This window comes from Tuber melanosporum (genome assembly GCF_000151645.1).
Source record: "Tuber melanosporum whole genome shotgun sequence assembly, scaffold_43, strain Mel28".
Lineage (NCBI taxonomy): Eukaryota > Fungi > Ascomycota > Pezizomycetes > Pezizales > Tuberaceae > Tuber > Tuber melanosporum.
Genome location: NW_003299088.1, coordinates 151046 through 168317, shown reverse-complemented (window position 1 = coordinate 168317; position 17272 = coordinate 151046). Strand labels below are relative to the sequence as shown.

Below are 17272 nucleotides of genomic sequence, written 5' to 3'. Positions count from 1 at the left end.
GAACCTCTCTACCATACCCCCGTTTACCAACACCGGTTGTCACTTTGTGGGAGATCAGTTTTGTGTACGGTACTGAGATTCATTTGATTTTTTAAGCTACTATAGATAAAGATGGGGGAATATAGGAATAAGCGATAAAAGCAAAACATGTCCACACCAACAGTGTATGTTTAGGAATAAACTGAGCAAACACCGAGCACCCCAGTCGCTACAGAAACGAAAATTTCTTCGGGCCCGGACGTTTCCTGAACAGGATTTTCTGCCTTCTATCGGGATAAGAAAACTCCCCCATCTGGATGTTGGGAGGGCGGGATTGACCCTCAGGGTACTTGATATCATACTGCAAGAGCATGAAAGCGAGCATGATCTTCATCACCTCAACAACGAAGTAGCGACCGGGGCACGCATGCCTTCCGTAACTAAATATGAGGTTGGTGGGGGAGGTGTTGGATGCGTTGTTGTTATCTACCGCGCGATCCGCAACTCCGAGAGACTTTTTGTACCAACGGAACCCATCGAATACCTCAGGGTCCTCAACAAAACCCGGATCGGAAGAGAATATTGCGGCAGGGGCAGCCACCAGAGTCCCTTTGGGTAAGTAGGTGCCATCGGAGAGGGTCATGTTTTTCATAATCATGCGATTGAAACCAACTTCAGAAGAAAAATTAGGTACCCGGAAGTGAGAGAAAAAAAGGGAGTGGTTTACTTACGGAGGGAAAGCTTTGTCCTAAAGGATTCCCTGAGAAAGCTATCGGTCTTTCTCATCTTGCGTAGCGTCGCCCTATCCAACACTCCTCCATTTGCGGCAATTAGGGTTTCCATCTCCTCACGGATCGGTTGAATGCACTCCTGATGCTCGGCGAGGTCGAAAATCATGTTGGTGAAGCCGGTACCTGTTGTATGAATTGACGCCAGGCCAGTCATCAGCTGCATCCCGGACAGGACATTGACGTTCTTGTGATCCGGCGTAACGCGAGCCGTGAGCCATTGAAGGAGGTCTCGGTGATTCTGACGAACGGTTCCATTCTTTTCCGCCAGTCCCTCTTCTTCAAGGCGCCTTTGGATGACAGGAGCGAGGAGTGACTGCGCCTTTCTTTTATTCGACTTGACACTCCCGGCTGAATTCCAAATATAGGCAAAGAATGGACGGAGTAATTTTGGCACAGGGGTGAGCTTATTGACCTCTTGGAAGACATCCGTGGTGAAAGCGATTGAGAGAGCTAACCAATCCTCGTTGCGGCACAAAGGAAGCCCAATGAAAGCCCTCCCGCTAATACGAGCCACGGCCCTTAGGGCGACAGCGGGAATGTCCACCGACACCCATTCTGTGGTGGTGAGCGTTATCAGCATCTTCCCTGAGAAAATAGAAACGGTCTCCGAAGAAATACCGACCATCGGTAGCAAATCCCGGAAGCTCAGTACGCAGGGCGAATTGTGCCTCTTCTAGTAGATCCCCAATCATATTCCCTATTGGTTGAATTTTCATCAGTGTCTCTGAACCTAATTATTGATAGAGCTCCGCGAGTTTGGGGAAGAGTATCCACGTAGGTGGTTTTTTCCCTCTCATTCTGATCTCAGTTGAAACGACCGCAGGGATTCAGGTGTTTTACAAAACCGCCCGAATAACCTTTTCGCACACGGCAAGTTTGTTTTCTTAAGGAGTCAATTACCTAGATTTTTATTGAGTTCAGCTTTCACCGCCTCCCGAACATAGTGGATTCCCACAAAGCCACTCAATCCAGTATGTTGTGCCATCATGGTCTCCATCAGTGCGCACGATCAGCGCTAGTATCCTCGGGGGTAACATTTAGAGAAATGGTGACCTACCTGCGCAGAAGAATGAGACATGCTAACAGTATCATCCGGCGCATTAGAGAGCTCCTTGACTTGGTTATACGTAAGGATAACCTTTTCGTTGCTGTTGGTTGTAATAACAAAGTTTTTTCCATAGTGCTAGTAAGGTTAAATATTGTTAACACCTTGCTTTGTCATAGAAGTTGGCTGATTTTAAGATAGATGGTGACGAGTAATTGAGCGAGCTAGTTGAAGACTAACCTTGTAATAAGCATCCCTCACTATTTGGAATCCATGAGAGACAAACTTTCGCCTTGCTTTGACTCGTGCTAAATAGCCCGGGGATTCAACTCCGACAATTGGAAGATTTGTAGGGCCGTGAATTGACCATTCCTTGAACAAAAGGAGGAAGATTCCTAGGGAAAGCAGTGCAAGAGTTGTACCGAAAATAGGGTAGCCATAAAGATTCTTGACCTCGCCTGAATCGACGAGATGTATAAAGATACCCATGATTCCCTGTGTAAGTCGATTGTCACTTGGGGAGACCAAGAGAAGCAGAAAACCTCGGGCCGGGGGAGAGGGGGAAGATTAAGAATGATTCCCGCTTTGAAGGCAGAGCTCTGAGTGGGACAGTTATGCCTTGGGCGGTCTGGGATTATTATTGTTATTCGTTGCCACGCATGATAGGCTTGTTTGTGAAAGATTGGGTGTTGGGATTTGGTAAGAATGTTTGAGCCGATCCCAAGTGCTGAGTCATTCAAGTACCTCAAAGAGTGAAAGGTATCTATACAATTTTCTGACCAAGTAGAGCAAACTGCCGCTCATTCTAGCGTTCGTGCACCTAACACCGAATCGGGAGACGGCCGGGAATACCGAACCGGAGAGGACCACGAAGCACTCGTGCAGCCCACAGTCCTGCGAATCTAAAGGATAGGCCATAGCCCGGCAAGGTGAAATATTAATTGCAGCCTTGTAGCTGGAGCGCAGGAGCCGGTATCCCGTGGTACATATGCGGAGGAAACTGAAGTGCTGGGAATTTTCCACCTCTTCCTTTCAGCTTTCTCCACCACCCAAGCATTGCTTCTTTGTTAACTCAGCTGTGCTACCGGGCTTTGGCCTGTATTGAATCAAGAGTTGTGCTTTCTGCCTTGTTACATTATCAGAGGTCGATATCATGGGAAATCACATGCTGGTTCTCATTCGCATTCGCGCTTATGAATGACAACACACAATACGAGCTACAGACAAGGGTCACAAGTCCTACCCTTTAGCCACATGCCAGGCGTGCTGGCCCCACATTCTAAGACTTGAATGGACCTAGAGTGGGGCCGCCGTCTTTCCCAATCCTTATACAATAACGCCTAGGACAAAGTTCTCCCCGGAGCCGGATGGATTGAAATTTTCGCAGTAGTCTGCATCACCCTCCCCGGGTTCTCAGGATCGAGGGACTGCCCGTTTCAAAACATGAGTTAATGCAATCGGAGAAGAGACGGAGCCGGAGGGTGGATCCAAGTGGTAAACAAGAAAACTAAAGGCATAGTGCGTAATGGTTAGTCGTGGCAAAGACGCCAAACAGATGGAGGGGTACTCGGGTAAACAAACCGCAGGTATTCATTTTCCAGGCAGCCAGATACTCGCGAATTTCGCAAGTATCATCTTGATACTTGATGCCAAGCCCTTCCAAAGCGCAAAGCCAAAAACGCAAAAAAAAAAAAGAAAGAATTAGCTGTGACCTTGATTCGAGTAATTGGACAATCAAAAAAATAATCCTGAGATTTAGCACTTTTTTTTTTTCTCTCCTCTGAAATCTACTTCTCGGCAGCTCCCACGCGTCGAGTCTTGCGGTCACATGCAGAGCCGGACGTGTTCACAAACGTCGAAAAAATTACGAATGGAAGGTCTCGACAGTAGGAAAGTAGCAGGCAGGGTGTGGACGAGAACGAGTACGAATACCGGTTAGCCTCCAAGCGGGTTTACCCATAACTGACTACTGGTAAAGGGGCGCCACCGATCTGACATATGGCGCACCAATCGCATTACATCCATGAGGTGAGCCAACTCTAACCCGCTGATCCCGCTATGCATGAGGAGTGCCACCCGCTTTGTACGAGTACTCGAGTAGTCGAGAATTCCCTGCTCGGTTAAGGGGCCAAAGGGGAAGAGAAAAAGAAAGAGAAAAAAAGGAGATACTCAACCCCTCCGAGAAATAAAATGAATACCTGTAACAGAGAAGTTTGTTTGGTTATCCTAATTCTTAGGGTAATAATTGGCTTTGGAATATTGTCTGTGCGTATCTGACCGCCCATACAAGTACAAAATTCGGACACAAATGTTCAGGTTCTATGCTTGTCACTTGGATATGCCTGTCACTTGCAGAGATCGTTGCCAAGGGGGGGGGGTGTTACCCTGAAGAAGGCGGAGGGACTATAATTAGTATATAATAAGGCAAGGACTCCTCATAATTTGTCGCACAAAAGCATATATGGTTGACTAAAAATTTATCGTAACGATGCACAAAGCCCTGTGCTCGGAATGAAGTGGGGGGGCTTTGAGTTCATCGACCGTATTACAGGTATGTTAAGGCGAAGCGGGTCGGGAAGGAGAAGTCTCGGTAAGTGCGAAATACATTTCTCCGCATGATAAGGATCCTCCGCCCCTCTTTACTGTAGCATCGGTCCCCAGTTCCGGGTGGCGGCGGTTGGCTTATCAAGGAATACTGCTTGTAGAGTGCCGTTACTGAGTACTGTACTCGTACAGTACTAGCGGGGCCGAAGCCGGAACGCCCCCCATAATAAATAGTACCGATCTCTGAGCCAATAAATTGACGTCCCCAAAGCGCCAAGCCGGGGGACGCCATTATACAACGTGGTAGAAAATATGTTGTAGCATAGCATGAGAGGCCTGGTGCTTCGTGGTGGAAATAAATTCGGTGGCTAGATTCCAGGTTATGATACATTGGGGCGCTAGAGTTTGCCGGATGATGTACTGGTACAGTACTAGCCGATCTCAAAAGTATTCGGACCCCTTGGCGCCAAGCCTCATACAAATTCGCGCCAAGTTGTCTGAATACTTTTGAAATCGGCTAGTACTGTACCCTATGTACTGTACTCATACAGTACCCGGTAATACAGATTTTTTTGTATCGCACTTGATTATTAATCGTGTTGCTCTTGACGGGCCCATTATTTGTTCGGCGATCGCTACAATATGAGGTTGTCCTGCTTCAATTTGGCCACGCGAGTCTTCTCCTAGACTACTGTGCTCCGGCACACATGTTTGAATGTAAATTAAGGAAGCCCGCGGCGAGTACTAGTACTCACGTAAGGAGTGGTTGAAGAGCGCGCTAAGACCAGTGCTCCGAGAGCCTCAACTCACCACCAGAAAAATAAAACGCAACTTCAATCCGACGACTTGAGTGATTTCTCCGCCCACTTGTCTCCTGTCCGATACGCCCGCGACCAAATTCCTTTGTAGTCCCGAGTTACTGGTAACCTACCGCTGTATTTCACTTCAGTCTGATAGTACGGTACTGTGGGAGTTTACTGGGGCATTTATAGGAGCCCGTTATTGCTAATGCCGAGGATGGAAGATCGGCGGACGGATAGGCGATTGTGCATCAGATGGGAGATGGCTAGAGGCATCGATTGGCGTTGCTTGGAAGGATGCGTAGAGGTAAAGGAGTAAGAGTGATGGAGCAAAAGCGAGAAATATCTGGAAAGTCGGAAGTAAAGGTAGAGGTTTCTGGTCATTGGGAATTGTTAGCTGTCTGTCTCCTTATGGGGGATTGCGGAGAATAGTTTCATGTTTTGCTTTGATGGAAGATTGTGGAACGGAAGAGACTCATGTGGTGGTGTGTAGACTTTACAAGAAGGGCATCGGGTGAATCGTTTTGGCCTACCGTAGCACTATACTTCACAGGTTCAGCATCCAACATCAGCGTCGCATAGGTGCGGCAGTCCATGCAATTCCGCCGTAGAGTAACTACTTGAGTAGAGTAATTGGACCTCGCGATAAGGCGTCTATAATTTCCTCCTTAGCATTAGAGGGGGGGGAGACAGACGGGAAAGATGGCTTTCGAGTGAGACAGGTATCGTACAGTCGCACCCTGCTTCCGGTATCCCGGATGGCCAAATATCCTGGATTTCATCCGGGACAACGGGGTATTAGGGTCAACAGAGAGAGGGAGTTTGTGTTATCTTTATCTGGGGAGATAGCGGAGAATTATTTCTATTCTTGTGAGAAGCTGTGCCTTACTTCGTATTTGCAATTAGTGGTAACACTTTAGCCATCCATCTGGTAGTCGCGTATGTGCGATGGCATGTTCTTCGTCCTCCTCCGGATCACTGCTATATTGCGATATATCATACTCTCCCTTCATGTTCCAGCTCAACTCCAACCCCCCCGCAATACCCTTCTCCCTTTTCCTCATCCTTGTTCGGCTCCGGGGGTGACCACCAAGTCTAGGTCTTTTTTTTAGGGGGATACCCGAGGCCTCGGAAGTGTCCTTCCTCGGTTGGCGATGGGATTCTCGGGTTTCTAGGTTGAGAACTTATCCCAGTAATCTCTTAGACGCAATGATGAGCTATAATACTCGGGTATGGACGTGGGTGACCAGATGCGCCGGGATTATGGACTTAAGGGCATATGCTCGTGCACTAGCAAGACATCCTTGAAGTAGAAGAGTATTTTAGTGTTCATAGCCAAAGACATTCGGTGAGGACAAGGGTTGAGCATAGATAAAATACTGTAAGAATGTCTCGCCGGCGCACGAGCATGCTTTCCAATCTCTTTAATCCCAAGGCATCAGGTCACCCACACCCATACCCGAGTACCGGTATGGGACACCTCCACCACCATGCTTCTCAAATACGATTGAGTAAAATAAATGAGTAAGTGCTATCTTGACTTGTGTTGCCAGTGCGCCTAAGTTCATCTCGAGTACTGTACTCGAATACAAGGAAGGGTGTGAATCCATGTCCCTCTGATGCGGGGTATGTTGGGAACACGGATGTGCACAAGAGTCCTCAAAATAGCGGTACCGGTACGGCACCATACACGGTTCTTGACCAAGCTTTAGTTGAGCGGATCTGGTTATGGTAAAACGCAACCATGGATAGTCTGTGCTTACCTATCTTCAGTCTGAACTGCATCTGATTTCCCGGCATTCTTACGATGCGGATGTTTCCAGACGCGACTCTAGAATACCGGTGTGGTTATTATTCGGCGGCTTCCCGTTCCGGGTGGTGGATAGACCATGCACACTTGTGCCGAAGGGATGCAGCTTGTGACCTCCTTGGTATACTGGAAGGTAATGATAGAACTGACTCCAGATAGAACAGGCGTAATGTTGTCGAGATAGCAAGAGCAAATAAAACGAGGTTCAACGGACGTGGAGTAAAGGTTGAATCGAGCGCCAAAAGAGGGTGTGGTGTACGAGTCTAGCTAAGAAAACATAAAGGCACTCAACGTGCAGAAAATTCTTTGTGCCTAGCCCTCCACTAAAATGAGACACACCCCACTAGTGAAAGCACCATACAGCTGCCCAAGACTACCCTATCCAATTGCCCTTACTCGCACCGGTACGGTATTACCGTATTACCGTAGTAACATGGTTAAAATATAGAGCTCGCTGACTAAAGGCTGTCACCCTGCCTAGCGTAAATTTGCTTGGTCGGCTTTTAATTAAGTCAAATATGTGCCCTACCGGCATCAGGGCCAAACCCCACTCAACATCGGATCTTCCCTCTACCGAAATTTGGCTTGAAAACCTGTCTTTCAGACCCCGGTTCTGACGAGCGGAGAGAAAAAATATAACCGACTTTGCGGGAAGAGATAACTCCAATGTCTAGACGAGCTTCCCAATGGTGGCAGTTTTTATGGCAGGTATAACAAGACCGTAGCTAAACTGCCGTTTCTTTGATAATCGCCGATTGGGGTAAAGCAATGCTCAAAGAGAGTTTCAGAACGGTACATGTCTCCTTCAGAGTCGAAGAGTGTTTTAGGAATGGGGGGGTATTGGCCAAAATTTGGAATCTTTAACCGGGAAACAGTAACCAACCAAAACCCAAATACAGGCCCACCTCAGTATATTATCGGGGTCTCCCTTCACCTGTATTTGTCGCTTCTTATTTCTATGAAATATTCTGGCATTAAGGGTAGTTCAAGCGTGGAAATCATCCACCGTCCAAGTACCCAAGCGTCGGTATATCAATTCTATCGGTATTAGGTTCCCAGCTTCAATAACGGGCGGTGGTTCAAAGGAGATATTTATGCCGGTGAGGGGACAGTATCGACCGCGAACATTACGTAGTCTTGGGGGGGGGGTTCAAAGTACCGTACTCGAGTAGTCTAGACGAGGGGTAAGTTGTTAGTGGTATAAATAGGCATGTCTGTGAGGATTCTGGGATAGCAGCGCATAGTCGTTTGTGGATTCACAGGTTCGCACCGGTAGTGCTCTAGTTTCACGACCCCTTCATGCCGGTTCTGAGCGGCCCACGAGGTCAGTATTTCTACCGTCTTTCGTGTGCCGAAGAGCTTGTTGAGCACCACCTTCGAGATCCGTCTCTTTGCAGCAGCCATTTCTCCACGCTGTTCGCCTTATGGGTCAGCATGCCTTGATGTCGGATCCCCGGCTTACGAGAGGTAGCCGTGCTACAATCTCGGACCGCTCGTCTGACACGCCCAAGTTGCTCACGCTCTACACAATCTCGCTCTTGGTGCTATGTGACCTGACTACTGAGTGGGTGCTACTACGAGGGCTGATAGCGTACTCGGTACCGTAATCTAGCCGCAAGTGTGAAATTTCCTCGGTTCGGCCTTCGGGATGGCACTTTCTTAATTATTTTTGAGACGCCTTTTGATGGCCCCTTTCTAGAAAGTACAGTTGAACTGCAGGAAAAACTGGTATAGGATAATTACCGTATTCTACTGTAGTTCCGGTACTCAGGTAGCCAATTCAAGCCGGACAGCCTCATGGAGCAGCGATCGTCGAGCAAATACATAGGTGGGATTGAATATCTCTTGGGATATATTATTAATCCCCGTTACCTGTTACCTAGAAATTTAGAGGATGAGCAGCGCCGGCCTGCACATGCGTGGCATACCTGCATGCCACTCGAGCGCGAGAATACCTGGCCTCCGGAAGAGAGGAACTCCGGGCGCTATTCCAGCTCCTCATGTGATGCTTGCAGGATTGGGGGTGTGTCCTGAGAAACGGGCGTGGGGGGTTGACAGGTTGCAAGGAATTATGTGCAAAAAGCCGACCTTTTTTCTTCAGTGTATCTGTTAAAATCACTCTACTGGGCATCTTTTATTGGCTCGCGGATCAATACACTATGACCGTGTCTGACTTCTATTCTGCCGAGCGAGTACTGTACTGTGGATTCCCGGGGTAAAAATATTTGGTTCGCTGGTTCCTTTAGATATAGCCTTTTCCTCTCTGCATGCTTTAGCAGTTCTAGTCTACTGGTACTCGGGTACTCAAGCAGTACGAATACGGATAAAACCAGCTTTGTTTACACCATTGTTTATACCTCCATACATCCACCAGCGACGGATTCACTGATCCAGCCATTTATTAATTCACCTATCCATTCACGCAGGCTGTGACATAGTAGGCAGTATTGTAGCATTGAGTGGCAATAATGAATATGTCAAGCAAAAATATCTGTAGCCGTGGAATTGTACGCCTCCTTTGCCTCCAGAGTATGGCAGTCATTTCGGGTCTGATGCTGGCGATGACCCCCTTTCACAGTTCGGCTATGGTAGCTGTACTGCTCTTGGCAGAACCAAAACCTCCCTATTTTCCTTTTCAGTGTATCATACGGAGGTATAGCCTCTGAATATTGTATATTTTACTAAGGACTGGTGTTCCGCTACCAGGGGTTAGGGAATGAATAGGGTAGTCACCATACTCAATTAGGTAGTCATCATACCCAATTCCATACTTCTGCCTGCTCTAACCGAACCCCCCCTTGCTAGTAAAATGTGCAAAATTTAGGGGGTATACCTCTGTACTGTACTCGAATGAATTTAGGGCGGAAGTCCGAGATCCCCCAAAGAAACTCTACCATATTACTATATTACGCTACACTCCAACCCAAATCTCTTCCATTGCTCAGAAGGCTTGCCGAGGAATACGAGGGTAGCAGAAGGAGGGAGCTATCTCCGGTGACTCCAAACATTAGTCCCCGAAAAGCCAAAGAGAAAAGGGATATCAAAAAAGTGTATGTACTCCATATGTCTTGGCATAAATTCCTCTTACTCAATAGAGATTTTCGGGCACAAGCCGGCGAAGCCGGTGTCATGGCTTAAGTAGGTAGGATAGGGATGATAGAAGATAGCGAGAACGGTCGCAGAGGGTCTACTAATTTTATAAAAAGGAGATATGACTGGGTTCGGGCGGGGCGGGGAATAATTACGCCTCTCGTGCCGTATGCTGAGGGATATATAATTTTTTGGGCCCCCAGTAGGTTCACCATGCACCCAAAATGCCCATTTCCGCCAGCTAGGGAAAGTGCAAGATCTACTCTTATTGCCTCTCCTTCTCTTTTGCTCCACCTTATTTATAGTTATATTTCCACTGCCTCTGCTCTTTTCAATCAGCTTCTCTGCGAATCATGTTTTGGATTCTTGGGCTGAACGGATTGGGTCCTAGGCGAGGGAATGAGTGAAGATCAAAAACATGCTGATATGTTTGAAGTATTTAGAGTGATGTGGGTGCTGGGCAATTTTTTATGAGTCTTTTGAAGCCCTATCATACTTACTAGTGATCTAGTATATACTTTACTACATTTTAAAAGGTAAGTTAATTATTCCATCTATTTAATATATCAGACAAGCCTTCAGCTGCGTATAGTATATTGGATGGTGCCATATAGCACAACCTATAAGGTAAATGAAAGATTTTGCATTTGTTAGAATCCCCCCCCCCTACGATATGTTTAGTTGTATCAAAAAAGGCTACAATACGACACAATAGTTGGAAGTGAAAAAGAGGCTGGTGGATTTACAAATTGTTTGATAAGGCCCTGCTCGGCTTGTACCAATTTAAAGAAATCACAATAAAAGTTGAAAATAGGATATATTGTGAAATAGAGAAATTGGTGCTCGGTAAAAACTATGATTTTTTTAGATTCTTATGTTACCCTAGTTCTAAACACTTATTTTATATAAGGTGTTGACCTAATTGACACAGCATTTCTAGTAATTATATTATTAAATTTTGTTCTTCACAGAGTGACTGCTTATCATTTATTTCTTCTTATGATACCGGCAATTTCACGTCTCAACTGCAGTTTTCCTCTCTCTGATTACTTAAAATTATTTGATAAAGATTGGTGTACTCAGAATAGCATATATGAAATTAATTTTAAGTTGTATCTACTACAGTATTCCAATTGTATATTATCTTTGTAGAAATCCTTTCATATAACCCTATATCCTATTTACATCTGATAAAATTCACAAATTAAAAAAATTGAGATACAATTTTAAAAAATCACGATTTTTGTGGCAAGCCGAGCAGGGCCTAAGTTTTTAAGGTCTATTTCTGTTGTACATTTCCAAATGGTAAGTAAATATTTCGTTAGTGTACGGCAGACATCTTCAGCAGCCCGTTATTATGTGCAGATATCTGAAGATGGCTACATATATCTGAAGATACCCTGCAGATATCCGAGAATTCTGGAAGATATATACAGGTATTCGCTAATCTCCATGAAGGATCTGAAGTTACCTTCCTCAGCTCCGGGACAGACGAACAGAAATAAAAAATAAGTACAAGTTTCTGCAAGTTTCCCACCGCTGAGGGTATTGTAGGGACATTTCCTATAACTCGATAAACCCCTAAAGCCTGAACAAATCACTCACATCAACAAATGTTATTCGGCTATGATCTCGTGTTATTGCCCTACCGCTTTTTTGTATCAATATAAGTGTAGAATACAGGACCATTTCTATTTTAGCCTCTCCTCCACCATATCCTTCTCCAAGCACTCTTCACCATAGTGTTTCCATATCACAGAGTGTTACTCCTCTAATTGGTTGCGACTCTCAAATGGGATAAATCTCTTTAGGCGAGAATATGAGTGTGTAGTAGACTGCGGATCTCCACTAAGCCACACACAGGGCTGTCATTTAACACATAGGGTATAGGTAATAGTGGTAAAGATGACCTGTCAGATGTTGGCAGAGAGATTGTTGACGCATATGCTCGTGTTCTGCTCAATTGATGCTGTTATGTAGGGTGCTGGGAAGCACGCGCCATCATAGCAATCACAGTCTATCACTCGGGAGTTTGCAGATATCTACTGTTGTAATATGACTCCCGAATAAGCATGGGTCATGTCATTGACCACGACAGAATGTTTTTGATATGAGTTCATCACTAGTTGAGCTCATTACATGGTTGACTACAGTAAAACTTTCTCGGGAACTCTATCATAGTACTTGTTTGGTTTTCTCGCTCTCGTTTCCTTTCTCTTTACATCTCCGTTGTGTTGTATCGTTATCATTGATTTTTCTCGTGAACGAAGTACATGTCATCGGTGATGATAGTGCGCTCTCCTGTAGCATAAATAGTGCCAGATAGCCCCCCGGTAGAGCCTCAATTAAGCAAGAAGGACAACTTCAAACAAGAATTACAACATCTACAGACCGTCCAGGCCCAAATCTGGACGGACAGCGGTTTGCGAACACTGACGACCACGGGACCCATAGCAGAGACATTGACTTCGAATCGCCTTGGACTATATTCCATTGGCCAGGTTCTTGTACTTGGATCCAACTCTTCGTGACAATCCAATTGTGGTCGAAAACATTGGAAGGCTCAATTTGACAGAATTTTTGCAGGAAGCCATCTTCCGGTGTTAGGTAGGAGCGAAGGTGCGAGGAGAGATATAAGTGTTGTGAATAGTACCGACAATCAAACCTCTAGAACAAAGGTAATGGAGATTGTGGTATTCAAGAGTTGTACATTGGCGGGAAGGTTACTCGGCACATGGCCGCTGTGGTGCAAATTACTTCTTGATATCTTTGATTGTTTTTTCCTTTAATATTCTCCGGCTGATGATATATATTGCCGGCATGTCTAGATCTCGTCGCCGGCGGAAGCTTACCTAGCCTTGATAGCGCACAGACATTGCGGTTTCTGCAAAAGGAGTCAACGCCCGACCAACAGTTGTCCATGCTGTATGACCCTTCGTAGCAGTGTTCCCAGCCGTCCGGGGGACTGCCAAGAGCCCTGGACGGGACGGGACGGCTATCTGTAGTGCTTCCATGGTGTTCCTTGGGCGGGACAGCGGGCCCTATATTGTGAGACATTTTGACTCAGGACAAGGGGGATGGACGATGGGTGACTTCGGGGGACGGCCAGGAGTGATGGGGGACGGTCGGGGACGATCGGGGGCGGCACGGGTGATGTTTCATGAAATGATAGTAAATCGTTTCTGGGTATGTAATTTCAACTTGGTTAGTACTGGAGGTCTAAGAGCTAAGGCTATAGTCCCATATAGTCCGTCCGGTCCTCGTCTTCGTGGGCGTAGTTCGTTCTAGCACTCTTAGAAAGACGGACTATGAGCAGGAGCCCGTCCAGTCCGATCCCGAAGACGGACGGACTGGACGGCTGAGAAGAGTGCTTCGTAATCTCAAGGCAGATGATAGTGAAACCGAGCCGATGGCGGAGGACGCTGGATATAGTTCGTGAGAAACGGTAGACCTAAGAAGGCTAGGATATATTCCTACGAAGTTGACCACCTGGCTTCTTAAGTTCAGATTCAATCACTGAAAGCTTGGATATGGAAGAATGTATCCCTATCGGTGGAGTGCCCCCAAAAGTGAGCGAGCGAGCTTTGGGGGGTTGTGGCAGGACAGCCACTACCATGGCACGAATAACTTATTATCGTGGTTTTATGTGTCAAATTACGAGTTGCCCTGTGTGTACCCTCATACCTACCCCCGTGGCACGGTTCCTTCAGTGCCTCCCCCTCCCAAAATTTTTAAACAACTAATTGGTGGTGGGGCACAGCGGATCTAATCCTTGTGGACCGAAGGACACGAAACTTTTATTGGTACGAGTAGAGATGTTGTAATAAGAGAATAGCGAAGTAAAGAACAAAAGTGTAACAAAGTAATAGGAAATCGTCTAACTAAATAACGAATGAATGTGATGATGAACTGATATGAAAACAAGTGAACAAGCGGAAAACAAGACAGCCTTATATCCTCCTCCAGAGAAACCCTCCTGTCCTCGCATGCTGCCCGCGCATGCCTAATCTCACATGAGATTGTTCCGTTCTACTTCCTTTCACCCTGCAGTGCCGAATTCTATCCGAGGTGACCGAGGGTATGGTTGTTGTTCGGCATCAGCACTGCTCGCGTTTCATGGTGGTTGATCCGGTGTTTGTGGTAGTCGCACTATGTATGCAGTGTGGATGTTTGGCCATGTATGAAGCTAACTATAGTGAAACCGCTGGTGAGGAAGGATGTGTAGCGGATCATAGTGGTTCCGTTTCATGTGACTCCGCGAATGGGAAAATATGTATGTGGTGAGCAGCTGAGAATGACGAATCTCCAACAAAAGTTTACACGTAAAAGGGGCCCTCCTCACACTCTTTTTCTTTTTATTTCCTTCCTCACAGAACACCCTTCACAACACTTCCTCCATTGTCGGCAAGATTAAACGATATTGAAATTGCTTTCCCCCCTTCCTTCACTGGGTAGAGGAAGATGTCTATCAGTTTGTTAACTGTAAAGACACACTGGCTGGAATGCCCTTTGAGGTGAGTTTGATCCCTTCGGTTCCTCGCCTCATTTGGCTAATTTTCCAACCCATACTTGTTTGCCATTATTTTCTGTCATGATATCTCTCCATTGAATTTCCGCTTTGGCTTGTTATTTTTTCTTTTCACTTACTATTATCGTACCGTACAAATGTTTGCTAATTTGAAACTGCAGCCACTCTATATTGAGGTCGCCGCGATTGGGGGTGGTGATAGTGCGGTGGCGATTGACATCAGAGTTCATGAGGGGACGCATGCCATGGAGTCCTGCATTGACACACTCACTGTCATGGATGGCGGGGACAGGCGGCATTTTGTTAGGACATATATCATTGCCAGGGTTCGGATCTAAGCCATAAAACATCATGCTAGGTTGTAGGCGCTAGAGTTACGGTCAGCTTTGAGGATGTTTGTCCGGGTATTTGTGCGTCTTGGTGGCAGGGGGTGGGTGTTGTGCCGGTGAAATTGGGGGTGGGGGCGACAGCCTCTGGTGCATTGAAAAATAGTGGGACAATAGCGATCGATGTTCGCGAGCTGGCGGACTCAGCTGCACGGGAGTGGGTTAGGTGGTTTGATCCCAACCACAACCAAGCTCCCACAAGTTCTTTCAGAAATCAGGTGTTGCCGGACACAGATGGGGCTATTAAATTGGTTGAAAACTCGAAAGAATACCAAAATACTGTACACCGTGGTACCTGGGACACGGTTCTGAAATATAAATGTCAACTAAGGGGATATAAAAGTTTCCAGACAGAGGGTGATCCTCAATGTCCGCCAACCAAGATAGCCTTTTTCCCAGAAACGCCACCAGGCGGTGGGGTTGCTTTGATGAGGCATGCTTTGGTTAAGTTTTTCTTGGAATTAGGTGTCAAGTTGAGTTTGTTTGTTTTCATCAGATTCTCATCTAAACTAGTGATGGCCACGAGAATGATCGAGCAGATCATTGGGGTCATGCTCGAGTATGATCTGATCGAGAGCAAGCCATGATCGAATCATCGATCACTGGGTAATTTTGATCGAGTGATCGAGCATGGTGGATGCTCGAGTATGATCGAAGATGCTCGATTTTGATCTACTGCGCTTGGGGATATTCCTTTTATTAACTCGATATGGTTAAGACTACAGAGCTCAGTTTTGACCATTCAGAGTGTTATAACTGTGTTTCCTATACTTTATATCTCATCTCCAAATGGTTAACTATATTTAAAGAAAGCGATAGGGTAGTCCCGAAAATTGCGAATTCTGCAACCTAATCCATACAAATAGCAGCATCTTGGTCCTCACTTTCAGCAGCACTCTCGCCATCTGCTTCATAAGCCCCCTTTTCTCCGAGTAATTCCTCATCAAATTCTTCTGTCTCAAACTCTCTTAACCCAAGTCATGCCTTGGTGAGCATGAGAAGGCGAACCGTGTTTGACTCGAGGCGGTTTCTCCTCTTCGTAACTATGTCCCCTGCTACAGAGAATGCTTGCTCGGATGGGACGCTATATACCAGTGTCAATAAGGATCAAATAAATCTAGATAGAAAGTGTATACCTGTTTGCAGGAACAGCAAGATAATCCCGTGCCATTAATGCTAAAGTTGGGAGCCTATGTTCATGGAGTTTCCACCATTGGATAATATCCATATTCCGGTCCACTCGAGGTTTACGAAGGTAAATTTCGACTTGAGATTCTGGCAGATCTTCTTCAAATTCATCCGCGTGGGAACCAAAAACTAGCTGCTCATATCAGCTTTGATTTCTCTGGGTTTCAGAGCCTTGGGTATTTGGAGATTCAATGGGAGATTGTAGGGATAGTTCGCCGAGTATCGCGGTAGTCCGCAGTGCTTGGCCTGGGAGTCTAGCATAACCAGTATTGAAGATTCGAATAGATTTCTCCCAGGCATTCTGAATCCAAGTAGTTTCCCATTCTAAATTGCGAAATAGTTGTAGCTTCATCCTGGGGTCTAATATTATTGCAATTGCTTGTCCAGTATTTGAATCTGTCTTGACCCAATACTGGTTTCACTTCCGGTAAGCATTGTCAGCAGCAGCCCAAATCTTATACGCAGCGGAGTCAGGATCCTCATCGTTCTCAAGGTCACGTTCTCTTTCAATGAGTTCATGTAATTTGTTCTGTAGAAACTGATAGTATGGGAGCTGAGAGCCCAGTATAGGATAGGCCGACCTGCTAGCAAATTCAGTAGCATCCACGAAAAGTGAGAGAATTTTCACAATATGCTCCCAGGTACACCAATCTGAGTGTGAGAGTGTAAGGGGAATTTGCGCTTTACTGAACTTGAGAGAATTATCAATCGCGAGAAGATGTTTGAGTGTAGGGCAAAGGTATAGGGCTCGCTGTATCATCTTGGGGGTTTAATTCCACCGGAGACGAATATCAAGAACAGGAACTAGCCAGTTTAGTCTCTTCCTCGGCACATCATCTTGAAGTACCTCCTACAGGATATTGGAGGATAGTGATGGCCACGATCATGCTCGAGCATAAAGTTTTGGTGTGCTCGAGCCCATTTTATGCTCGAGCACGGGCCAAATTCTCTGCTCGAGCATGATCGTGGCCATCACTATTGGAGGATCGAATTTTGGCAAGGATTTGCCGCAGCTTGTGCTGGGTGGTTGCTGGGTCAACCCCGTACTTGTTATGATGATCATGTCAATCATCACTCGCTAAGCCAACCTCCCGTTCCTCCTCTTCTGACC

At 46.1% G+C, this 17272-nt stretch overlaps 1 protein-coding gene across 1 annotated transcript; it reads right to left on the bottom strand.

Moving 5' to 3' along the window:
• Positions 1-208: 208 nt before the first annotated feature.
• GSTUM_00008174001 (uncharacterized protein) lies at positions 209-2304 on the bottom strand (the record flags this gene model as incomplete). Its single annotated transcript, XM_002839882.1, has 6 exons — positions 209-651; positions 711-1325; positions 1393-1467; positions 1671-1761; positions 1828-1953; positions 2056-2304. 6 exons carry the CDS (start codon positions 2302-2304, stop codon positions 209-211), a joined length of 1599 nt encoding a protein of 532 aa, XP_002839928.1.
• Between the last annotated feature and the right edge of the window lie 14968 nt (positions 2305-17272).